Here is a 27,151-nt window from a genome sequence, read left to right as displayed (position 1 = left end):
TCATTTACATGACATTGTTGTGTCCCAAACATTCTGGTGCCCTGATATGGGGGGAACTATGCATAAACACTGCTGTAATTTTTATATGGTGAAACCAAAATGTATAAAAATTTAATATCTGACAATGTGCACTTTAACCACATGTGATTTTTTTCTATTACAAATCTCAAATTGTGGAGTACAGAGGCAAATAAATAAATGATGTGTCTTTGTCCCAAACATTATGGCGGGCACTGTGGATCAGACATGATTGTATGGCTGAGTAAATTTGATGGGTCTTTTTACATTGGAATTTACACAAACATGTCTATTCCTGCCTTTCTTCTTACGATCTGATTATTTTAGAAATACAGCATGGAACATTTCGGCCCACTGAGTCCACGCAGACCATCGATCACCCATACACACGAGGGACATTTTACAGAAGCCAGTTGACCTACAGATCTGTATGTCTTTAGAATGTGGGAGAAAACCCAGAGAAACCTACATTGTCACAGGGAGAATATGCAAACACCACACAGCACCCGAGGTTGACAAATCGGATTCTTTTAAGTCAATCTAGTTCAAGAAAACTTGACTCAAACACTGGTCTCAGCATGAAGAAGGGTCTGAAGAAGGGTTTCGGCCCGAAACGTTACCTATTTCCTTCGCTCCATAGATGCTGCTGCACCCACTGAGTTTCTCCAGCAGTTTGTGTACCACAGGTCTCAGCAATATTTCTTTATTTCAGCGCTGCGATAATTCTCTGAATCCTCCAACACAGAGCCAACAGCCCTATGGCAGGTCAAGAGAACTCTCTCTCTGGTACAAAATCAAGGCATTATATAGGTATTAGACAATCATGGTACAGAGGGTGCAGCAAACTATTAACCAATCATTATGGCTTACTATACATTAGCTTATTTGCATTAACCAATCAACTGAGTCCTTTCAGTGATTTACAACAGTGGTAGTCACATGAATCTCCCCTTTCTGGCCTCTATTTACAACCCTTGGTTTGTCTCGTGGTTTTTACCTTCTTTGTTTTAGAATCATTTCATTTCAACAAAGTGAAACCACAGAAAAGTGGGCTCTATTCTCAGAGATCTCCCCTCAAAATATAAGAGACACACAGCGATCATACAATACTTACAAACAAAACACGGAAAGAAAGTTATTTCTAAAATTACAGATCTAAACAAGGTCTAATGTTTACAATCCTAATTAAAACACAATACACTTCACAAATGTTTTCACTACAAATTACACAGTTAAATACAATTACCTATGTATTACAAACATTAAATATATAAGTTTGCCCCATTCTTACAAACTACACTGATCTGCAAGTTGATTCCAATCACACACCTCCCTACTCCAAGCACAAGGGTCATATATTTGTCACACTTGATTGACGATAAGTGTTTCTTGTCAAGCTAAGATACAGCTTCATGTTTACATTCTCTTTCCTCTCCTGCTATCTCTAGGGGACGGAATTCCAATCTCATCTGTAGGGCCTCTTCACGACTCCTCACTAATAGCATTACAGAGCAAAGTCGCCTTCTCAGTTTTCAATAAACATAACCCCACATAGAAAGGTCACATAACCATCACCCTAACACTTTTCCCCTTCAAGCGACCTTACTCCCTTACACACATGTCTTATCCCATATCTCAACATAAGTATAATTCAACTAAGCCAAAGACTGAATCACAGAATCTATTATCTTTCCAGCCTTGATGTCTTGGATTCAGTCATAAACCCTGAGCCCCTTATGCTACACCAGAGCTCAGGAATGTCATAAAGAAAGAGCAAATGGCCTGTGACCAAATGACCTATGACCTGAGAAAGGGGCCCCACTATAGACTACTTTTTGTATACAAGATTATACAAGATACAACTTCTTGCAACTTTGTAATTGCTTCAGAGCAATACACAAGGCTATGCATGTTTAGATTAGCGTTTTCCTGTTTTGATAAACCATCTGTCCCCTGTGTGTGAAGGTCCCTGTACTCTGCTTCTACAGGACCATGTGTTTTTGTTCTATTATATAATATTTCCTTAAGGTGAGGATCGAACCCAGGACTCTGACGCCGTAAGAGAGCAAATCTGCCACTGTCCCGCCTTGCTGTCTAAATTCATCAAGACTAAAGTACTAATAATTTGAAGTATAGCTGAACAGGAACTCCATATTTCCCATCATCTGTGCTGTAAGCAAAGGGGAATAACGTAGCATTGAATGTGTCAAAGCACGTTGAATAGAGATGCTTGTTTAGAACTGCATAGCGCCAATATTCCATGCAAGAAAATTACCACAAATAATAATGACATGACAGACCTGTTAAGTCTACAGAAGTGTCCCGACCCAAAACATTGTCTGTCCATTCCTTCCACATACCTGACCTGCTGAGTTCCTCATTACACTCCTTTTGTTTCAGGATTCCTGCACCTTCAGCTTTGTGTGTCTCCAGCTTATTAATTTATTGATAATAATATATCAATACCACAAAACCCATTGCACTGGGGCTTCATGTAAATAGTTATGCGAGGCTTGACTGTTGAATAGATAAGTAATTTCAATTTGATTAAATAGTCCTGCTATTAATGATGTTGTCCCTCTGCTTATGCTCCTGCTAATACGTTATTGGGGAGATTTACACGTTATCCATTTGAATGTGCCAGTATGTTGCTTATCTCAAATTTCTTCTACTGCTCTCATGGTAATGATGGATCTAATAGACCTCAAACAGTATCCCTCAGCTCATCTTTTCATGATATCCAACATTTACAAAGCAGATGTCAGCCATACTTTCAAAAAAGGCAATCAGTGATGTTGCTGCTACTGTTTTTTCATGTGAGGAAGATATGATACAATTTGTTTCATCAATTATAAAATAGCATTCCAGCAATAGATCTGTAGACCAAAGATATCATTCCCAGGGAATATAACTGGAATTTAATGGGAAAGAATTGCATATTGGTTTTACCAAGTTTGCTACAACCAAGTCAGTCTGAAGAAGGGTTTCGGCCCAAAACGTTGCCTATTCCCTTCGCTCCATAAATGCTGCCGCGCCTACTGAGTTTCTCCAGCACTTTTGTCTACCAGCTACAACCTTACATGGATACTCTTGAATAGCAGAACTGAATTTGATTTTTTTGAGTTTAGTTTGGAGAAACAAGCCTTTCGGCCCACCGATTCCGCACCAACTAGCAATCCCCGTACATTAACACTATCCTACACACACTAGGGACAATTTACATTTATACCAAGCCAATCTACAAACCTGTACATCTTTGGATTGTGGGAGGAAACCGAAGATCTCGGAGAAAACCCACATGGTCATGGGCAGAATGTACCAACTCTGTACAGACAGTACCCGTAGTTGGGATCAAACCCTGGTCTCTGGTGCTGTAAGCACTGTAAAGGGCATGTCCCACTTAGGCAATTTATTTAAGCGACTTCCAGCGACTGTCACAGTCATAGCAGGTCGCTGAAAAAGCGGCGACTGGACCCCCAAAGCCAATGTCTACGACAATCTACCACCTAGTCGGCATCAAGCTACTGACAACCGGCGACCCAATCAATGCGACTTAGGACGTCCACCTACGACCACACCTATGACAACCTATGATCACACAGGCGACAACCGTAGTCAACCTTCGTCCACCCGCGACAAGCTTCGACAAGCCACGACCCTGCCGGCACCAACTGAAGACATCTGAAGACTATTCAGTTGTCGGTACCCGTCGCCGGTTGACGTAGATAGCTGGCAATGGAATTCACCGAAGCCAGCACCCGGCGAAAACCAACGTCACCTGGCGACATCCTACGACAGCACCTACGACAGGAGAAGACAAGCTACGTCAAGCCCACAGTCGCCGAAGAGTTTTGAACATTTCAAAATCCAGCGGCGACCAGAAAAACGTTACGACTCTTTAGGCGACTTGAGGAGACGACTCACGACCATACATGCGTCACCGCGTGACTATGTCAAAACAGACCAGTCGCCTGTCGTCGCCGAAAAAATCGCCTAAGTGGAACAGGGGCATAAGGCAGCAATTCTACCCCTGCTCCACTGTGCCGCCACTGTTTAATTGATAACATTGCACATTTGCTTGCAAGTGTCCCCTGTCATTGGTTCATTTCAACAAATAGGTAAAAGGGATTTGTGTTCACTACTGCCACGGGAATGTAAAGAACTGTATTGTCACAATCTAGCAAATGTTAGTGCAAAAACAAAACTCTTCCCTCATTTCATGTACAAAAACTTTTATCTCTGTCCAGAATCACGTCAACCTGGTGCACAGAAAGGGGAAAACGAAAGTCTGCTCGCACCCAGGTTGTGGGAAGAGGTTTTATTTATCAAATCACCTGCGGAGACACATGATCATTCACTCAGGTAGGTATCAGACTAAATTCTACTGCCATGTGTAGGCATTTCTGCCGTCGTTTTTAATGCAGAGATTTTATGGTTATATTGCAGGCAGGTGGGACTAAGGGAAAAAAATTGTTCGGCACGGACTTGTAGGGCCGAGATGGCCTGTTTCCATGCTGTAATTGTTATATGGTTATATGGTCTTTTGTTAGAGAGGTGGAAACTATGAAAATGAATGCTTTAAGCTTCTTTTGAATATTGCAAATCAGGAATGTGGAAGGTTTAGTGATGTGTTGGAAGGAACTGGACATGCTGGTTAAAACCGAAGATCGACACAAATTGCAGCTGGTGATCAGAGTGGTGACAAGACTGTCTGAAGAAGGGTCTCGACCCGAAACGTCACCCATTCCTTCTATCCAGTGCTGCTGCGTATCCCGCTGAGTTATTCCAGCATTTTGTGTCTATCGAAGGTTTTGTGATCTCTGGTCACCAGCTGCGGGCTCTTCTAATTGGTAAAGAGATGTATTCTATGTGCTTATTGCACATCATGCCATTTTGAATCTGTGCATCTTTTCATCCAGGTAGGTGAATTAGTTCCTTGTGCATTTTACTGGTGTTGATATCTTTAAATAGGTGTTGACTTATTAATGACACAGTCCAAACTAGTTCAGCACAAGTGCGTATCTAGATTAATTTCTTATTTCCTTAGAAAATTTGCTGAGGAAATTTCTCAGCTGCCTGACGAAATGGCTGTGACCATAAAAAGGTATCCTTTCTGGTGGAGGGAATTAGTCCCGTAAGTACAGGCCTACAGGGCTGAAGTTATCTTCATTGGGGAGGTTCAGGTGGTAACATGATCCGTTTGTTTAATTAATTAAGTGGCTGCGATTTTTCAACCATGTATGATTGTGGGATTGAGAGGCATTCAATTTCCTGGGAATCCATATTGAGGAGGACCTGACGTGGAGCGTGAACACCTCTGCGCTGCTGAAAAAGGTCCAGCAGAGACTGCACTTCCTGAGGGTGCTCAGGAAGAATAACATCACTCAGAGACTGCTGCTGTCCTTTTATCGGTGCTCCATTGAGAGCATCCTAACATACTGTGTATGCGTATGGTACACCAGCTGCACAGCGGCTCAGAGGAAAGCGCTCCAGAGGGCCATTGACAACGCCCAGAGGATTGTCGGCTGCCCTCTCCTTACCTTGGAGGACTTACACAGTTCCCGCTGCATCAAAAAATCCCAGAGTATTATAAAGGACATTTCCCACCCCGGACACTCCCTGTTTGAACTGTTACCATCAGGCAGACGGTACAGATCTACAAGGACAAGGACAAACAGACTTAAAAACAGTTTTTACCCCACTGCTATAAAGGCACTAAATGTAGCCGCCAAGGAACGCAGGGGCGATACATACTAAGAGACTGTGAAATCGACAGAAGGATGTAGGGCTGGGTGTTTATGCGTGCTATTTTCATATTTATTGTTGTTGTTTATCTTTTTTTAAATATTTTACCTTGTATGTATCGTTAGCTTTTAGAAATGTTTGAATGGTGCACTGACTGGCTGACATTTTACAATTTCGGTGTACATGGTTCATGTTACAATGACAATAAAGAAACTATTCTATTCTATTCTATTTATAAACTGTGGAGTACAAAGATTAAGGTGATTTGTGCACTACACCATTATTGGAAGGAAATGTTCTAGTTTTGTGGGATATTTAAAGCCCTGTCCCACGGTACGAGTCCATTCCAAGAACTCTCCCGAGTTTAAAAAAAAGAAAGCTCCTGGTAAGTAGTGGGTACGTCGGAGCTCGGGGACGTCTCTTAGCGGCTCCAGAACAAGGGGTTACAGTTTAACGATAAGGGGGAAATCTTTTAGGGCCGAGATGAGAAAAACATTTTTCACACAGAGAGCGGTGAATCTCTGGAATTCTCTGCCACAGAAGGTAGTTGAGGCCAGTTCATTGGCTATATTTAAGAGCGAGTTAGATGTGGCCCTTGTGGCTAAAGGGATCAGGGGGTATGGAGAGAAGGCAGGTACAGGATACTGAGTTGGATGATTAGCCATGATCATATTGAATGGCGGTGCAGGCTCGAAGGGCCGAATGGCCTACTCCTGCACCTAATTTCTATGTTTCTATGTAATGCTAACGGCAGGTACTCGGGAAGACTCGCTAACGGCAGGTAAGCACGGGAAGACTCGTGAAGATTTTTCAACATGTTGAAAAATGTCCACGAGAGCCCCGAGTACCGACGAGTGGCCATTACCGTAAATCTCTGAGTTCGAATCAGGGCAAACTCGGGAGAGCTCTTGGAATGAACTCGTACCGTGGGACAGGGCTTTAACCTTTGTTTAGTTGTCACCTCTTGAGCATACAAAATACTGCTAAACTGTGACGCGAAAAGATTATAACTGCTGAGTTTTCTTGGCAAGCATTCAGCCGAAGGGTTAAAACCGTGATAAGCTCAGACAACTGTCTGCCCCTGTATTTCTCACCGGCTCACTTGCTTTTTTCAAGCAACGGTTGAGGTGGATTTCAGAATAAATCTAGGAACAAGTCTGTGTGGCACTCTGACTCTTAACTGTTGAGTGATTAGTAAGTGGTATCCGAGGACAGAAAGCATACATTTTTGGCTTGAATATTTTACTTCGAAGGATAGCATTGGGCACTTTTCTGTTCAAATGATACTTACTGACACAATTTATCGTAATTAAACCCCTCATTCTTTCCATACAGAAACTATCCAAGTGGAAAATGAAGTGCTGTTCCTCCAGTTTACGTGTGGCCTCATGCTGGCGACGGAAGAGACCCAGGACAGAATAATATCAGTAGACTCAGCGACCATTGGATCTCCCAGTTGCTGATCATTTTAACTCCTCTGATCTTTCTGTCTTGGGCCTCGTCTAATGCCAGAGTGAGGCCATACACAAACTGGAAGAACAGCATCTCATATTCCATTTGGGTAGCTTACAACCCAATTGAATTCTCCAATTTTTGGCAACTAATTTCAAACCCTCCCCCGCACCCCCTTCTTCCCCCCCCCTCCCCCTTCTTACACCACCCCCCTTCCCACAAACACCCTTCCCTGGGTGCACCCTCATTTCTCCCCTCCTTTCCTTCCACCTTTATTCCTTCCTCTGGCTTCAAAATTCACACTTCTATCATAATCTCAGACCTTTTGTCTTGTCATCTCTGGCCTTTGTCCAACCACGTTGCCTATCAACCCCCCCCCTCCCCCCCCCTTACCTGTATCCACTTGCCATTCTATGTTCTGCCCCTCCTCTCTTCCAGGTTCCCACTCCACCATAATCGCTGCAGAAGAATTTAATGGTTCTATCTGGGACAAATGACAACAACACACTCTTGACTCGAAATATCACCTATCCATGTTCTCTAGGGGTGCTACCTGACCCACTGAGTTACTCCAGCATTTTGTCTCTTTTAAAGCCTATGGAACTGTGATCACTTTTCCCAAATGGCTCTTCCACCGAAACATCAGTCACCCGGCCAAGCTCATTTCCGAATACCAGGTCCAGTATGGTCCGTCTACGAGTTGGACTGTCCACATACTCTTTTAGGAAACCCTCTTGGATACACCTAACAATTCATGCCCCATTTAATCATTTTATATAAATAAGCCTCACTTAATTGTGGTGATGTCTTCAACTCCAATCCTTTCTGTGATGTCTGTGCACCTCAGCCAAACTGCAGCAAAGTTTACAGCAATATAATCCTAAATCAGATTCAGATTCAGATTCAGATTCAACTTTAATTGTCATTGTCAGTGTACAGTACAGAGACAACGAAATGCAGTTAGCATCTCCCTGGAAGAGCAACATAGAATATGATTTCAATAAATAAATCTATTTACATGCATACAGTCATAGTGTTTTTCCTGTGGGAGGAGTGTCCGGGGGGGTGGGGGTGATTGGCAGTCACCGAGGTACATTGTTGAGTAGAGTGACAGCCGCAGGGAAGAAGCTGTTGCTGGACCTGCTGGTCCAGCAACGGAGAGACCTGTAGCACCTCCCGGATGGTAGGAGGGTAAACAGTCCATGGTTGGGGTGAGAGCAGTCCTTGGCGATGCTGAGCGCCCTTCGCAGACAACGCTTGCTTTGGACAGACTCAATGGAGGGGAGCGAGGAACCGGTGATGCGTTGGGCAATTTTCACCACCCTCTGCAGTGCTTTCCGGTCGGAGACAGAGCAGTTGCCATACCATACTGTGATACAGTTGGTAAGGATGCTCTCGATGGTGCAGCGGTAGAAGTTCACCAGAATCTGAGGAGACAGATGGACCTTCTTCAGTCTCCTCAGGAAGAAGAGACGCTGGTGAGCCTTCTTGACCAGAGTTGAGGTATTGTGGATCCAAGAGAGGTCATCGGAGATGTTGACCCCCAGGAACCTGAAGCTGGAAACACGTACCATCTCCATCCCGTTGATGTGGATGGGGGTGTGCGTGCCGCCCCTAGCTTCCTGAAGTCTACAATGAGCTCCTTGGTCTTCTTGGAGTTAAGGGCCAGGTTGTTGTCAGCGCACCATGCTGCTAGGAGCTGGACCTCCTCCCTATAGGCCGACTCATCGTTGTTGCTGATGAGGCCAATCACCGTTGTATCATCTGCATACTTGATGATCGTGTTAGTACTATGTACAGGTGTGCAGTTCTCCCGGGTGCTCCGGTTTCCTCCCACACTCCAAAGACGTATAAGTTTGTAGGCTAATTGGCTTCTCTAAAATTGTAAATTGTCCCTAATGTGTTGGATAGTGCTAGTGTACGAGGTGATCACTGGTCGGCGCGGTAACAGTGGGCCGAGGGGCCTGTTTCCAGGCTGTATCTCTGTAGTCTAAAGTATGCTATCCAGATAAGTCATACCGTACATGAGTACAATCAAACCATAGACAAGTACAGCAACTGGTGCTTCGTGACGAGAAATCGTGCAGATTATATTGTTACAGCTGCAGATAACGTCTAGATAAAGTGCAAGATCTGCAACGAGGTAGATTGGGAGATGGGAATTGCATTCTTACGAAAGGTCCATTCAGTGGTCTGATAACAGTGGGAGATAAGTTAACACATATTTCGTAGCATGCTATGAATTGCAAATTGATGTGGCTCAGATTTTACTGGCAGATGTCAGTTTTAAATAGAGCTGCTTACCGATCTAACAGGAAGCAAGTCTGAGGGTCGACAGTCCTAACATAACGTATGCTTTATAATGTCTAACCTGACAATTGTGGGAGTCGAGTGGTAAAAGTATAACTTGCTGAACCACCCCACCATATATCCTGGGGAGCATTCATGGCCCCTAAATTTCAAAAGATTTCTCGGGCTGGGAATTAAAATAAAGTGTAGTTGGGTTCGATTTTGTAAAAAAAATTGATTAATATTTTTAATTATGTGCTTTGGTATTTTTGGCTATTTTATGGATAATTCAAAGCATTACTTGTTTACTTCAGTTGCTGTTGTTAAATGTCAGAGATATTTAAAAACTATGAAATGATGTATGGAGAGGTGTATATTGGTGGGCGGCACAGGTGTCTTGTCTGTGGAGTTTACACGTTCTCCCTGTGACCACGTGGGTTTTCTCTGGGTGCTCTGGTTTCCACATATACTCCAAAGACGTGCTTGTTCGTAGGTTAATTGGATTTGGTAAAATTGTAAATTATCCCTAATATAAAGGATAGCGTCAGTTATGTACAGGGTGATTGCTGGTCAATAGACAATAGGTGCAGGAGTAGGCCATTCAGCCCCTCTAGCCAGCACCGCCATACAATGTGATCATAACTGATCATCCACAATCAGTACCCCGTTCCTGCCTTCTCCCCATATCCCTTGACACCGCTATCTTTAAAAGCTCTGTCTAGCATTCTTGAAAGCATCCAGAGAACCTGCCTCCACCACCCTCTGAGGCAGAGAATTCCACAGACTCACAACTCTCTGTGTGAAAATGTTTTTCCTCATCTCCGTTATAAATGGCTTACCCCTTATTCTTAAACTGTGGCCCCTGGTTCTGGACTCCCCCTCTAGCATGTCCAAACCCTTAATAATCTTATATGTTTCAATAAGATCCCCTCTTATCCTTCTAAATTCCAGAGTATACAAGCCCAGCCGCTCCATTCTATCAACATATGACAGTCCCGCCATCCCGGGAATTAAGCTGGTGAACCTACGCTGCACTCCCTCAATAGCAAGAATGTCCTTCCTCAAATTGGGAGAGCAAAACTGCACACAATACTCCAGGTGTGGTCTCACTAAGGCCCTGTACAACTGCAGAAGGACCTCTTTGCTCCTATACTCAACTCCTCTTGTTATGAAGGCCAACATGCCATTTGTTTTCCTTACTGCCTGCTGTAGCTGCATGCTTAGTTTCATTGACTGATGAACAAGGACCCCAAGATCCCGTTGTACTTCCCCTTTTCCCAACTTGACTCCATTTGGATAATAATCTGCCTGGATGTTTTTGCCACCAAAGTGGATAACCTCACATTTATCCACATTAAACTGCATCTGCCATGCATCTGCCCACTCACTCAACCTGTCCAAGTCACCCTGCATCCTCATCGCATCCTCTTCACAGTTTGCACTGCCACCCAGCTAAGTGTCATCTTCAACTTTGCTAATATTACTTTTAATCCCTTCATCTAAATCATTAATGTATATTGTAAATAGCAGTGGTCCCAGCACCGAGCCTTGCGGTACCCCACTAGTCACTGCCTGCCATTCTGAAAGGGACCCGTTAATCCCTACACTTTGTTTCCTGTCTGCCAACCAATTTTCTATCCATGTCAGCACCCTACCCCCAATACCATGTGCTCTAATTTTGCCCACTAATCTCCAATGTGGGACCTTATCAAATGTAGTGTGTACCTGAAAGTCCAGGTACACAACATCCACTGGCTCTCCCTTATCCATTTTCCTGGTTACATCCTCAAAAAATTCCCGAAGATTAATCAAGCATGATTTCCCCTTCGTAAATCCATGCTGACTCGGACCGATCCTGCTACTGCTATCCAGATGTGCCGCTATTTCATCTTTTACAATTGACTCCAGCATCTTCCGCACCACCGATGTCAGGCTAACTGGTCTATAATTTCCTGTTTTCTCTCTCCTGCCTTTCTTAAAAAGTGGGATAAGATTAGCTACTCTCCAATCCACAGGAACTGATCCTGAATCAATAGAACATTGGAATCACCAATGCGTCTACAATTTCTTGAGCCACTTCCTTAAGTACCCTGGGATGCAGACCACCAGGCCCTGGGGATTTATCAGCCTTCAGTCCCATCAGTCTACCCAACACAATTTCCTGTCTAATGTGAATTAATGTGGTCGGCGCGGACTCGGTGACCGAAGGGGTTGTTTCCACGCAATATCTTTAAAGTCTAAAAGTAACACCTTAAAACTCTCATCGATGGCAAATCAGAGGGATGGGCTTTGGTTGCTGTCAAAGCTCTGCCAAGATCTTTTAAAGACAAGGTCTTACTGCTGCTCAGGTTGCAGAGTGGATACTGCACATCTGAATCTGCTGAGTGAGGGCATGAGGCAATGAGACTGGTCCAGCAAGATATAGCACAGTAGATATGCTGCAGCAAATAAAACAACCGCAGATGTTGAAAATCTGAAATAAAATTGGAAAATGCTGCCATTACTTCACATGCTCGTCAGCATCTGGGGAAAAACAGACAGTTGGCCTTTCGGGTCAAAGCCCCTTCATCAGAACTGATTTGTGTTTTTTTGGCATTTTTTGATTTTTAGTTGGATGTTGTGAGGCTGTAGTTAGGTCCTGGGTTGCAAAAGAAAGCATCTGATGTGTTGGCTTTTAACCTCTTGCTGGTTCTATGAAATGTTCCATTCAATGAATGGAAAATCTCTAATTCTAGTTCCATAATTTCCTTTCATCTAGGAGTGCGAGATTTTATTTGTGAAACTTGTGGGAAATCATTCAAAAGGAAGAATCATCTTGAAGTCCATCGAAGGACACACACTGGGGAAACACCGCTCCAGTAAGTTTATTGTTCAAATTATTTTCACTTTGGGAAAGCAGACGACTCAAGTGCTTGTAGATTATTCATGTGCCCTTTATTTGCCCGTAACGCATCACTTATAATCATAGAGTTACAGCATGGAAAGAGTTAGAGCATAGAGTTCAGTCCAATTTGCCCCATCAACACTAGTCCCAGCTGCCTGTGTTTGGCCCATCTATCTATATACTAGACTAAGTGGGACCCATTGGGTCCCATTGTCATGCGGGAGGCCTGGTCCTCCAACGCAATATTCCACCACTCACGCATAGCCCCCAACTGCGCAGGCGCGGCTGACGGGTTCCCGTTGTGACGCCCCTGATCTCCCCTCCCCACCCCCCCACTTTGCCCCTTGCCCTTCCCCCCTCACGCACTCACTCCATCCCCCTCCCCCATCCACTCTCAGCGGTTCTCCTGCGGCGCAGTCATTCCCGCCCATAGGGTTCCCATTGTGACGTAGAACACGCAGGTCTTACTGCGCAGGCGCAGCTGGCAGGCGCGGCAAAGCTTAAAATGTGAATAACTCTTAAAATATAACAACAATTTAAACGTTAAAGATGAGATTTATTCAGTCCTTTCTTGTTGCGTCTCTTGTTGTGTTCTGCAGCCAGGGGAGGGGGATGGCTACAGGCCGGGGCTGTCTGGGGGCCGGTGGGGGGAGCGTCCTGCAGCCGGGGGAGGGGTACGGCTTCAGGCGGGTCTTGTCAGGGGCTGATGGGGAGAGCTGCCATGGCCTACCACTGCCTTCCCCAGCCGCTGCCGTGCCCTGCAGCTGGGGACAGGGACGGCTTCAGGCGGGGCCTGTCGACGGCCGGTGGGGGGAGAAGCTCTGCCGTGGCCTACCGCTGCCGTGGCCTACCCCTGCCCTGCCTACCCCTAACGCTGCCTACCCCTGCCGCTGCCGTGGCCTGTCGCTGCCGCTCCTCACCGGCTTCTGGTGGGGAGCATCCTGCAGCCTTGGACGGGGACGGCTCCCGGCCCTGGCTCCGGCCTCACTCAATGGCTCCCGACTCCGGCCTCACTCATCAGCTCCCGGCCCTGGCTCCAGCCACACTTAACAGTTCCCAGTTCATCATCGTGCTCGATGCTGTCGCAGCCATCACTCGCTCTCCGCACTCTGCTCACTCCGCTCCTTCAGCTTTATTCTCCTCGCCGCCAGTGATTGACAGCGAGTGCCGGAAGGGGCGTCGCCATCACGGCGAATGACAGTAGATAAAAACAATCTGCTGACAGAAGAGGAGACCAATCTGCGCATACGTGGTTTTTACGATTTTTAAACCGTCATAACTTTTGTAATATTCCACCAATCGGAACAAAACCTGGTGTACTTGCAGCACAGGAGAATGGCGGGTAAGATGGCGTACAATCGTAGCGCTATCGGGTACTGTTTTTGCACAGATGTAAAAACACCGCAAACCAGAAGAGGACAAGATGAGAGATTTAGTTATGTGTAGATAGATTAATAAAACTCTCATCTTGTCCTCTTCCGGTTTGCAGGAACTAGGATTGGATTTCAGGGAAAATGTGTAGGAAGGAACCACAGTTGCTGGTTTACATCAAAGATAAACATAAAAAGCTGGAGTAACTCAGTGGGTCAAGCAGCATCTATAGAGAAAAGGATTAGGGACAGATGTTACATCTCCTGCGGTTGCAGACTCACCCCCTCCCGCCCAAAACCAACACCTCCCCAGGTACCATCCCCTGCAACCGCACATGCAACACCTGTCCATATTTATCCTCCTTCACTCCGTCCAGGGACCCCAACAGTCCTTGCAGGTGAGGCAGAAGTTCATTTGCACCTCTTCCAATCTCATCTCCTGTATCTTCTGTTCCTAGTGTGGTACTAGTTTCACTATCGTCCTGTTGAGTTTCAATGTTTGTATAGCTCATTGTTACCTTCCCCGCAGCCAACAATGTACCATTGTGGGCTCAACCTTTCCTTGATCATAGTTGCTTTTTGCTGATCTTTCATTCATTTGTTCTATGTATGTTCTTTATCTCACATTTCCCTCTCTCCTGACTCTTATGCCCCTGTCCCACTTAGGAAACCTGAACGGAAACCTCTGCAGACTTTGCGCCCCACCCAAGGTTTCCGTGCGGTTCCCGGAGGTTGCAGGTGGTTGCCGGAGGTTGCAGGTAGTGGGAGCAGGTAGGGAGACTGACAAAAACCTCCGGGAACCGCACGGAAACCTTGGGTGGGGCACAAAGTCTCCAGAGGTTTCCGTTCAGGTTTCCTAAGTGGGACAGGAGCATAGGTCTGAAGAAGGGACTCAACCTGAAATGTCACCTATACCTTTTTTCCAGAGATGCTGCCTGACCCACTGAGTTACTCCAGCTTTTTGTGTCTATCTTTGGATTTCAGGGAAGTTGGGTGGTCTGATTTGATTGAGGTTTTGGTGCGGAGGGAGAAAACATTTCCACTGCTTGGGGGATCCAGAATAGGGGAGGAGGGATGGAGGTACATGATCTAAAAATTAGAGCCAGTCCTTACGGGAGTAAAATATGGAAACATCCACACAGAACAAAATAGGTAATTATTGGAACTCTTTTTGAAAAACACCTGTTAATATATATTAGGTCTAACATTAGGGATATCAAAAAAGTGATCTGAGGTTTAATTTCTTCCCACTCTAGTGAGTCATTTTGAGATAACTGGTTGCTCTGCAAGGGAAGAGAGATAGACACAAAACGCTGGAGAAGCTCAGCAGGTCAGGCAGCATCTCTGAGGAATAGGAATAGGTGACGTTTCAGGTGGAGATCCTTTATCAGACTGAGAGTCAGGGAGCAGAACACCTGAGGTATGGGAAGGTACAGAACAAAGCAGAGCCTGCATCGAAGACTCAGGAAAGATGGAGCTCACAATGGTCCACTGTTGGCTGGGGATGAGGTGAAGGAATACAAACGTTGAAATTAGTAAGGGGACTAGTGTGGGGGAGGGACGGCATGAGGGTGAATACAAGGGTTGAGAAATCAATATTCATGAATGGTAACTTGGTTGTGTTGAACTAAGTAAGCTTTTCCACTGAAAATTTTACTTCGGAGTCACGTGAGTGACTACGTGAAGAAGGCCGTTCAGCCGCCCGTGCATCATTACGTCAGACACATTGGTGTAGGCGGCCGCTTGGGGAGCAGGAGCTCCTCCAACGCGGTAAGTTTTAAACTCAAGGTAAGCTTGTTTCTTACCTGTTTTATTCCCTGCAGGAACCTCTTGTTCCAGAGGCTTTCCGCCGGAGGATTCGCGAGGCCCAACGAGGGAACCAGCTACGGGCTGTGGGGAAACCCCGGTTCTTGCCGCCAAGAGCGGGTAGCTGGGTTGTCTGGTGTCGTGGAAGACGTTGCTGACGGGGGTCAGTGGCTTCCAGGCGCTCCAGGTGCCGCGAGGTTTCACTCCGATAGGCACATAGATGCTGGGGTTCCCAGGGAGGGGACCTCCAGCAGGCCGGGTGCCGGGAGGGCGTTTCCCCTCCGACAATAAAATTTATGCGGGGGTGTCCCGAGGAAGGGGACTTCCAGTAGGCCGGGAGGGCTTCCCCCCGATATGAATATAAATACTGGGGTTTCCCGGGGAGGTGACCTCCAGTAGACCAGGAGTCGGGAGGGGTTTTCCCTCCGACAATATGGAGGGCTTTTCCCTCCGATATGAATGTTAACCCTGGGGTTCCCATGGAGGGGACCTCCAGTAGACCGGGAGTCGGGATATAAATATATATGCCGGGTGTCGGGAGGTTTTTCCCCGATACACATATAGAGGCTGTGGTTTCCGGGTAGGGGAATCCAGTAATTATGCGGGTTTCAGACCGCAGGGGTCCCCAGGAAAGGGGTTAAACGGACCGCAACAGTCAGTCCTGGTGCCGGTAGGGGTTTTCCCTCCGGTAATATATAAGGGTGCTGGGATTCCCGGGGGAGGGGAAATCCACCAGCTATGCGATGCCCAGACCGCAGAGGTCCCCAAGATATGGGGTAAATCGACCCAAGTGGTCAGTCCTGGTGCCGGGAGGGTTCCTTCCAGGGGAAAAAATTAATAATGTGGAATTGCCAGGATGGAGCCTTATTGAGAGGAGGCTCAAGATAGATACATCCTAACATCAGGAGATATGGCAGTGTTGGGCAGATGGGAGAGCTCTTGTCAGCAGCGCCTTGTAACAGTGCCGGCCTATTGCTCTAGGCCGTGTCAGCAGCACCTTGTATAGGGCTGCTTAAATGTATGGCAACAGCACCTGTAGAAGGGCTGCATGATGTCTCCCTCATGGAGGAGGTGAGCTTACCGGGGCATTTTCTGACCCTGAAGGGTGGGCCTGTTGGAGAGGCCATGCCAGCAGCGCCTTGTAGTAGGGCTGCTTAATGTCTCCCTCATGGAAGAGGAGAACATGCCGGGTCAGTGTAAATCTGATACCGAGGCTGAGGGTATAGCGTGGAGCATACATCGAGGGATGAAGGGCACATGTCGGAGGTACGATTCATGGCAGCAAGGTTGCCATCCCAACACAATGCAGAGAACACCACTATCAGGGGACGTTAGAGCCACCTGACGAATCTTCTATTCAGGTAAGACCTATTCCACAGGCAAAACCTGAAGGACGAAGCATAAACTGTTGGACCAATTAGGCCAACAACGAGTAAGAATTCATAGTTTAGGGGGAAAACGCACCCCACGGCTTCATCGGCAGGAAGCGGTTCACTGAAGCTGGTAGCAGCATAAGCTGACCAGAGTTACTCTACAACTAAGTGACCACGAACAAGTTGGTAAGATTTACAATTGGTTGTGCAATACACAAATAACTGAGACATTGTCATCTACTCAGAGGCATTTTAACCAGGTAACTGGACGATACTAGTATTGCAAGAAGATTAGAATTTGGCCAGAAGAGTGTTGAGCCAGGTCCAGTATTTTAGCCAGGTTGCCTTCGAGACAGGCTCGGAGATATGGGGAATTGTCTTTCAAGGCAAGGTCAGAATTATGTCAAGAGTTGTCTTGGGACATATGAGAATTATCGTAACCGGGCCAGAGTTGCCGTCAGGGCAGACTCGAAATGATGGCAGATGTGGCCTGTTCATTATGAAAGAAGGGTGATCAAACTGATTTCATAGGGTTTTCCATGTGCAAAGATCATCAGAGATATTTGAAGGCATTGTTATGATGAGGCGTTAAACAGTATGATAACAATAAATCATGCAAAGGACTAAAATACTTGTGATGTATTGTCTGGATTATATTTTGATGCTGTATTTGGCTAAAATCCACTCAGTCTCAAGCTAATTGAGGAATTGTTATTTCCTATCCAGTAAATTAGGTTGTTATCAAATGGATAGTTGGCCTGTGACTCCGCCCTGGGCAACAGATTGGAATCAATAGAAACCTGGAACAGCCTTGTGGTTATAAAGGAGTTCCTATTCATTAGACTAACTGGCAATGTAATAGAGGTGATGCAGCTGTGCAAGTGGGAGAACTGACAGCATGCTTAATGACAAACAATAAGGGTCATGAAGGTCATTGATAATACAACTTGCTATTGCCAGCTGAAGCTAATAAGCCACTATGATGGACAAACAGTATTCAGCATTGCTCCAGTAGTTGATCAATAATATGTCATTATATTGCAAAAAAGAGGCTATGGCTTAAGGTGGGAACATGCAAATGTCATCTCTAGTTGGAGGTGCAGGAGATTTGCAATGAGTTATTAACTCTTCAGTATTGGTATCAACTATCTATAGACCCGAAGTGCATTTATGGGTTAAAGAGTGATTGAGTGAATATGCATAGGTGCATGCTCAACTTCATGTTGATACACTTAGATGTGGCATATGATAAGCACGAGGGTGCAATCAGGGGAAAGATCCTGTAAAAGGCACATAATCTAATTTGCCACTGGAGTATCATTAAGTACAGATCAATGACAACACAGAATGGGTGTTGGACCACGCAGTATTTATGAAATTCTGATTTAATGCAACACCGAATATAGATATATAGTTTTCATGCTAATTAAAGATTGCAAAAATGTGTGGCATAACAGTGGCGAAAGATACATTCTCGCTACAAGCATGAGGAATGGTCTTTTATGTCTTCCTCCAATTTGCTTTATGAGTCGGGTCTTGAAATAGTCATCAAGAGTAGCTTTAGGTTCCAGCTGTGGAATTGGCCTATGCAGTTTGATCCCCGATTTGTCGGGAATAATAATAATGCAACATTATATGGTTATTCTAAACGTAACTTGCTGGTTCAGCCTGTGGCTTGAGAGATCAGCTGTTGCATGATAAAATTAATATATGTTTTACAGATTCTCAATAGACTGCTTACAGCTTGGGTTGTCACGCCTATTTTTGTATGTATTCACAGTGCTGGAATGGTACCAAAAAGCGGTACTTTGCTGTTTCAGATGGGAAGCGTTTGTTTAATGCTCATGTTACATTTAAAATGGTACAGATCCTGAGCTATTGTAGTTCATTTAAATGGTCTTTGACAATATTGAGTTATAGGATCATTAACTGTGCCAAGGTGCTTTCCATCAGACTTGCTGCAACAAACAAGGTCCAAGTTGTTGGGTTCACCTCGGATATCGAGTTAGTAAAGGATATCTGTTACACTAGGTTCCCAGGACAAGTACAATGCAGTATGGGAGATTGACATTGTGTTAACACTATTTCAATAGGGGGTTCTTAGCTACATTCTTAGCTTTGATCGGACCTCATTAGGTAGTTATCCTCCTGGTGCTGGTTAGCGCAACAGGTCACTCGTTACATTATTGTGACAGGAGAGGATGGTATATCTGCGAATATATGCATAAGATTTTATGCTATAATTAATTTAAGCAGAGCAGTAGGTGTGTCAGCTCTCAAGGTAGTTCAAGACATACACAGGGACCTTTTGTGATGTGGGGACACACATTTACAACAATACGTCAAGGTCACCAAGAGCATTTGAGACTCTGAGCTAACTATGATTGTTAGTTACAAAAGACGTTATAAGAACCTATCTGCTCAGATCTTGCCAGGTGTTAAAACTGAGTTGAGTTATGCAATAGATACTGATCCAGGTTCTCACTCCACCAGGGCTGCTATAACAACCGCAGCAAGGGTTAATTACGTTCCGCGGGACCACATCCTAACGGCTGTAGCGTGGTCAAACGAACAAAAATTTCAAACATGTTATAATAACCCGTTGCCAGACCAGGGGTATTTCTCAATTTATTTTATGTTCTTTTATAGGTTCCATCCGGATGAGAGATGTGATTATTGTTATTGCTTATATAACAGCATCAGCATGTTTAAATCTATGTCATGACTGTATGCATTATGAATGTTTTCCCTCATTTGTCAATGAGGCAGTTGTGGTTGTGTAGACTTGTTTTCTCACGGCATGAAATCACAGAGCTTTGAAATCTTCACGTAGTCACTCACGTGACTCCGAAGTAAAATAGTAAGATTAAACGAGAACTTACCAGTTTGAAGTTTGATCTGTATTTTATGAGGAGTTACGATGAGGGATTACGTGCCCTCCGCTCCCAGCCCTCATTAAGGTCATCTGGTAGTTCTAGTCTTCTTTCATCTTACTATCATACTTCAGTCACTATTATTATCTGTGATTTCACACTTCTGCTTTGAAGATTGACGCACGTGCGGCTGAACAGCCTTCTTCACGTAATCCCTCATCATAACTCCTCATAAAATAAAGATCAAACTTCAAACTGGTAAGTTCTCGTTTAATCTTACTATTACTGATGAGCCTGTACTGAATTAAAGATCAGAATTTGAACAATGCCAAGCATGAATGAGGTTAATTCGTTTAGAGATCCAGTGTGGAACCAGGCCCTTCGGTCCACCAAGTCCCGCGCTGACCAGCGATCCTTACATTATCCTACGCACACTAGGGACAATTATATCAAGTCAATTAATTTACAAACTTGAACGTGGGAGGAAACTGAAGCACCCAGAGAAAATCCACGCAAGACACTGGGAGAACGTACAAACTCCGGACAGAGAGCACCCATAGTCAGGATGGAATCCGGGCCTCTGGTGCTGTAATGCAGCAACTCTACCGCTGTCTTTAAATATTTATTGGGCTTTTCCCCTTTTTGTTTGCAGGTGTGAAATCTGTGGATATCAGTGTCGACAGAGAGCTTCACTAAACTGGCACATGAAGAAACACGACACGGAGATACAGTACAACTTCACCTGTGAATACTGTGGCAAGAAGTTTGAGAAAATGGACAGTGTCAAATTTCACAAGTTAAAAAGTCACCCTGAGTGTCAGACCATGTGACTTGACATTGCTGGCCTTGTACTGTTGTAGCAAGAGGCATATGCACGAATCCTCCGCGACAAGGCGTAACATTTGTGCAAGCACTGTTTATTCAAACATAAAATTCTATATTTTCAGCTTCTCTATATTAAATATTTTCAAATTGTTGCGGGTTGAGTGGGGTTTGTGGTGCGGGGGAGTTTGGGGGGAAATGCAATGAGTTTTACTTGAATCCCGGGACAATGCAATGGCTGGTGCCTGAGTGGAGGCCACTCTGTACAGCAACTCTTCTGACCACTTGAAGAGACTTCTTGTTTAATCAAATCTGCAACATGCCTGGCTTTAACATTGGTCTCAGCCGGCAGGTGAGCAAAGAAGCATGTTTAAAATCACAATAGCCTATGACTGAGTGTAATGGAGCACGTGGATAATCACACATTAAGGCAAACATATAGAGCACATGTTAAGGGAATTGTTTCATGCCAAGGCTGTTTTCATCAGAACTGGAAAAAGTTGGAGGTAAAATAATTCAATGATTCTTTCATTTGCACTCTCTAGGCCACATGTAGTTTTTGTGGACAACTGTTGTTCTCCTGTTCTAGTCCACACTGCAGTTGCTCATACATGAACCATGATGGGGATGGTAGGTCAGGCATTTGGATCAGTTGTAGTGTGCCGGATAGTGTCTTTGCAATGATCTACACATTATAGAAAATGGAATCCAACTTGGTTCATGCTACTCGAACAGGTGTCTGGGTGATTTTTGGACAATGTGTACTCAGTGAGTCAAAGGTCCTGTTTCCAAGCTGTATCTCGAAACAAATCTAAACTAAATAACAAATTGAATGTGTTATTATGTAAATGGTGATTATTACCAAAGTACTGTGTTGGTACATGTGAAATCATGAAATGCTGAAATAGGGTGCAGAATCCTGGATAGAGTTTACAACTTCACAAGTTCAAGCCAGACCCAGGCACTTGTAGGTTTTGGTCTGCAAAATAATCCATTCAGTGAATGTAAGCAAAGTCTTTCACTTTGCTGCTTTAACTGTTCTCAATGCAGATTGGCCATGAGATGCACTTTGCATCAGGTTTTCCAGATAAAACAAGGCAAAACCTGCTTTGGTTCTTGATCCAGATAATACTCTCACTGGATGTTTGCGAGCGAATGGTGTGTGCAGGAACAAGCTTCCTCTCCCATGTGAATATTGATTGAACTGACAAAGAATGAGTCAAAACGGGTATGGACTGGCAGCAGACTGGTTCATCATTATGAGCTGGTACCAAGAAAATGGAAAATATTTGTAGAAGGAGGAGAAAACATTTGTGTGGTCTGTTGCTGGTCTTCACAGTAACCAGCAAAAGGTTTCATGAATTAACAAAATCCTTCAATATACAACGATAGTGAGACTCCTGAATGAAGGAGCTTGAACTGCACATTAAGTTAAATGTTTAAACATTGGCAATTTCCAGATGAAGTCTGTTACTTAGATAGTTCTGGTCTTCATAGTTCTGGTCTTTAGTGTGGACTAGACAGCCAGGCAAGCTGTGCATGGTGTTCTGAGTTCACTGTGCAGCAGTTTGCAACAAAAGTTTTGGTTCTTGCAAAAGGGCAAAAGCAAAACCTTGGCGAATGAACAAGGAGCCTGAGATTAGTGGTTCTCGGCAGGATCTGCTTGTGGAGCAGGAGTTATGGCACTTTTCAAAGGACCACGAGTGTAGATGGGACATGTTGGTTGGTGTGGGCTAGTTGGGCCGAAGGGCCTTTTTCGACAGTCTATGACCCCAGCTAATTGTGCATTATCTGATACATCTAAAGTACGACACTTCTCCCTATCCTCCCGTCACACAGTGCTGGTGCATGAGCATTTTCTGTACGCCTTTGAGGTCTTGCTAATGTTAAGTTGGCATCATCACCAAAAGGACGGTTTACAAGCTTAACCAGTACGATGACTGTTTTAATGTACATTGAGAGTTTTTATTCTATGATGTTTTACGTTAGTAAATGTCAAATTATTTTATTGTATATTTTTACTGTTATTTTTGCATCATTGATATTTGCATGGTGTTGCAAGCTGAACCCAAATCTCAGTCTGTGGGCCATCTATAAAGGGTAATATGTGACATTGATATGATGGCAGTTGAATCAGGCAGGAGCTGTGGTCTTTCCGAGCTATTTGTCCTAACCCCATGATCTGTTTCCTCTTTATACGATATCTGCAACTAGGTGGATGATGGATGTTCAAGCTGTCCTCTTGTCCTGCAAAGATGGCCGTGAGTGGTCTCAATTCTGAGGTCCCTTGGAATATTTTTCCACATGTAAAGTTACTTTCATAAGTTTATGCGATAGAAGCAGAATTAGGCCATTCAGCCCATCGTCAACAGAAAATAGATGCAGGAGGAGGCCATTTGGCCTTTATTGTGATCATGCTGATCATTCACAATCATTAACCCGTGCCTGCCTCTCCCCATGTCCCTCGATTCAGCTAGTCCCTAGAGCTCTATTTTAAATTAATCCAGTGAATTGGCCTCTACTGCCTTCTGTGGCAGAGAATTGCACATTCACAACTCTCTGGGTGAATAAGTTTCTTCTCATCCAGTTTTTAAATGGCCTCCCATTTATCCTTCTCCCCATAACTCCAGGACAATGCTAGACTTCCCAGGTCCTAGATTTCTTGTGATACAGTGCATTTAGAAAGTATTCAGACACCTTCACGTTTTCCATATTTTGTTACGTTACAGCCTTATTTTAAAATGGATTCAACTCCTTTTTTTTAAATCATCAATCTACACACAATATCCCATAATAAAAAAAACAAAAACACATGTTTAGAAAATTTTGCAAAGTAATTAAATAGAAATAACGGAAATATCACATTTACATCAATATTCAGACCCTTTACTCAGTACTTTGTTGAGGCACCTTTGGCAGCGATTACAGCCTCATGTCTTCTTGGGTATGATGCTACAAGCTTGGCACACCTGTATTTGGGTAATTTCTCCCATTCTTCTCTGCAGATCCTCTCAAGCTCTGTCCAGTTGGATGGGAGCATCAATGCACAGCTATTTCAGGCCCTCAGAGATGTTCGATCGGGTTCGTGTCCGGGCTCTGGCTGGGACCTTCACAGACTTGTCACGAAGCCACTCCTGCGTTGTCTTGGCTGTGTGCTGTGGGTCGTTGTCCTGTTGGAAGGTCCAGAACGTTCTGGAGCAGGTTCTCATCAAGGATCTCTCTGTATTTTGCTCCGTTCATCTTTCCCTCGATCCTGACTACTCTCCCCAGTTCCTGCCACTGAAAACATCCCCACAGCATGATGCTGCCACCACCAGGCTTCACCGTAGGTATGGTATTGGCCAGGTGATGAGCGGTGCCTGGTTTTCCTCCAGGCTTGGTATTCAGGCCAAAGAGTTCAATCTTGATTTCATCAGTGCAGAGAATCTTGTTTCTCATGGTCTGAGGGTCCTTCAGGTGCCATTTGGCAAACTCCAAGCGGGCTGCCATGTACCTTTTACTGAGGAGTGGCTCCAATCTGGCCACTCTACCATAAAGGCCTGATTGGTGAAGTGCTGCAGATATAGTTGTCCTTCTGGAAGGCTCTCCCAAGTCCACAGAGAATATCTGGAGCTCTGTCAAAGTCACCTTTGGGTTCCTTGGTCACCTCCCTGACCAAGGCCTCTTCCCCCAATTGCTCGGTTGGGCCAGGCAGCCAGCTCTACGAAGAGTCCTGGTGGTTCCAAAGTTCTTCCATTTAAGAATGACGGAGGCCACTGTGCTCTCCGGGACCTGCAATGCTGCATAAATTGTTTTTATAACCTTCCCCAGATCTGTGTCCTCAGCACAATCTTTGTCTCTGAAATCTAAGGACAATTCCTTTGTCTTCAGACTTGGTTTTTGCTCTGACATGCACTGCCAACTTCTTATATAGACAGGTGAGTGCCTTTCCAAATCATGTCCAATCAACTTAATTTACCACTGGTGGACTCCAATCAAATTGTAGAAACACCTCAAGGATAATCAATGGAAACAGGATGAATACTTATGTAAATGTGATATTTCAGCTATTTCTTTTTAATTACTTTGCAAACATTTCTAAACACCTGTTTTTACTTGTGTGTAGATTGATGTTATTTTTGTTTTTATTTAATCATTGAAAATAATGTAATGTATCAAGTGTGGGAAAAAGTGAAGGGCCTGAATACTTTCTGAATGCACTGTAGCTGTTCCAATTTCCAGAATTGGTTCACATTAGTAATCAGTCTTGAGGTGGGTCCCGACCTGAAACGTCACCCACCCTTTGTCTCCAGAGATGCTGCCCAACCAACCGAGCCATTCCAGCACCCCGTATCTTGCTCATTCATCAACCAAGGCAGGGAATGGTAAGTGTAGTGGAGCCATGAGTATGGAACCAGACAGTGGGAAAATTCCTCAACTCTGGTGTATGGGTCATTTCCCTTTCCCACACAATTCTCCTTCCCGACCCATCCCACTCCTCCCCCGGCTACTCCCTATATCCTTCCCTTCCCAGCATCTCTCCCAACTCCGCACGGCCGTTTTAGGAGAATACTTTTCTAATTTGAAATTCATTTATCCTTTCTCCTATTACCTAACTCCAGGACAAGGGGTCACAGTTTAAGGATAAGGGGGAAATCTTTTAGGACTGAGATGAGGAAAACATTTTAAGGTACTGATTCACTGGGGCTGTTCGACGATGTCTTCAAAGATTAGTAATTGCAGTTCATAAATGGTAAGAATTAGGCCATTCAGCCCATCAAGTCTATTCAGTCATTCAATCATGGCCGATCTATCTCTCCCCCTAACCCCATTCTCCTGCCTTCTCCCCATAACCTCTGACACCTGTACGAATCAAGAATCTATCTATCTCTGCCCTAACCATTGACTCGACCTTCGCAGCCTTCTGTGGCAATGAATTCCACATGCATTCTGCAGTGAGCATTCATAAGAGCCATTTGTAAAACTAAACACTGCGAAAAAGAAATTTTAAAGACATTAATGGCTGGAATGGATGTTGGTTTAACTTCAGGACCTCTATACATCTGCAAAGATCAGCATTTATTTCCCATCTCTGCTTGCACACGACAAGGTAGGATTAAGCTACCATCTTGAGCTGCTGCAGTCCTTTTGGTGAAGGTGCTTCCACAGTGCTATTAGGAATGGAGTTCCAGGATTTAGACTCAACCATGATGAAAGACTGGTGTGCAAGGAGGAACGGCAAATGATGATTTAAACCGAAAACAGTCACGAAAAGCTAGAGTAACGCAGCAGGTGAGGCACCATCTCTGGAGGAAAAGGAATAGCTGACGTTTCGGGTTGAGACCGTTATTTAGACTGAAGCCAGGGGAAAGGGAAAGACATATAGACGGTAAATAGGATAAATGATAAGCAAAAAGCAACGGTAATGAAGGAAAGGTAGAGGCCACAAGAGTCGTTGTTGGGTGTGAGATATGTGATAATGAGTTATACAAACAGATTCGACAATGCAACAGTAAAACTAGTACAACAAATAGGGTGAAGGAGGGATGGAGAGGGGATACAAGGGTTACTTGAAGTTAGAGAGATCAACAATCATACCACTGGGTTGTAAGCTGCCAAGCGAAGTATGAGGTGCTCTTCCTCCAATTTGTATTTGGTCTCACTCTGACCATGGAGAAGGGCCAGGACAGAAAGGTCAGTGTGGGGAAGGGATTGGGAAGGGGAGTTAAAACTGTTTAGCAACTGGGACATCACATAGGCTGAGGCCGACTGAGCGAAAGTGTTAAGCGAAACGATCGCCTAGTCTGCACTTGGTCTCGCCGATATATAGAACCCACACCTTGAACAACGGATACAGTAGATGAGGACACAGGGAGGAGATGCAAGTGAACATCTGCCTCACCTAAAAGAAACATGGCACATAGGTGCAGGAGTAGGCCATTCGGATCTTTGAGCCAGCATAGCCATTCAATATAATCGTGGCTGATCATCTAAAACAGTACCTTATTCCTGCTCTTTTCCCATATCCCTTTATTCCTTTAGCCCTAAGAGCTAAATCTAACTCTCTCTTGGAAACATCCAGTTAATTGGCTCCCAATGCCTTCTGTGGCAGAGAATCCACAGATTCACAACTCTCTGGGTGAAGAGGTTTTTCCTCATCTCAGTCGTAAATGGCCTTATTCTTAAACTGTGATCCCTGGTTCTGGACTCCCCCAACATCAGGAACATTTTTTCCTGCATCTAGCTGTCGAATCCTTTAAGAATTGTATGATATCCTCTCATCCTTCTAAATTCCAGTGAATACAAGCTAAATCGACCCATTCTTTCATCATATGTCAGTCCCGCCATCCACGGGAATTCAACCTATGCTGCACGCCCTCAATAGCAAGAATGTCCTCCCTCAAATTAGGAGACCAAAATTGCACACAATACTCCAGGTGCGGTCTCACCAAGGCCCTGTACAACTGCTGTAGGACATTGCTCCTAAACTTAAATCCTCTCACAATGAAGGCTAACATGCCATTAGCTTTCTTCACTGCC

At 44.6% G+C, this 27,151-nt stretch overlaps 1 protein-coding gene across 1 annotated transcript; it reads left to right on the top strand.

The window, feature by feature from the left end:
• The first annotated feature begins 4,052 nt into the window (after positions 1-4,052).
• Positions 4,053-20,786, top strand: LOC116966053 (zinc finger protein 653-like). Its single transcript, XM_033012201.1, has 3 exons — positions 4,053-4,380; positions 12,263-12,362; positions 20,463-20,786. The coding sequence occupies exons 1-3, from the start codon at positions 4,203-4,205 to the stop codon at positions 20,638-20,640; spliced, it is 456 nt and encodes a 151-aa protein (XP_032868092.1). The 5' UTR covers positions 4,053-4,202; the 3' UTR covers positions 20,641-20,786.
• Positions 20,787-27,151: the final 6,365 nt, after the last annotated feature.

Source organism: Amblyraja radiata, chromosome 35 (assembly GCF_010909765.2).
Source record: "Amblyraja radiata isolate CabotCenter1 chromosome 35, sAmbRad1.1.pri, whole genome shotgun sequence".
Classification (NCBI taxonomy): Eukaryota; Metazoa; Chordata; class Chondrichthyes; order Rajiformes; family Rajidae; genus Amblyraja; species Amblyraja radiata.
Note: the sequence above shows the minus strand (reverse complement) of the source record. Positions and strands in the feature narration are given on the sequence as shown.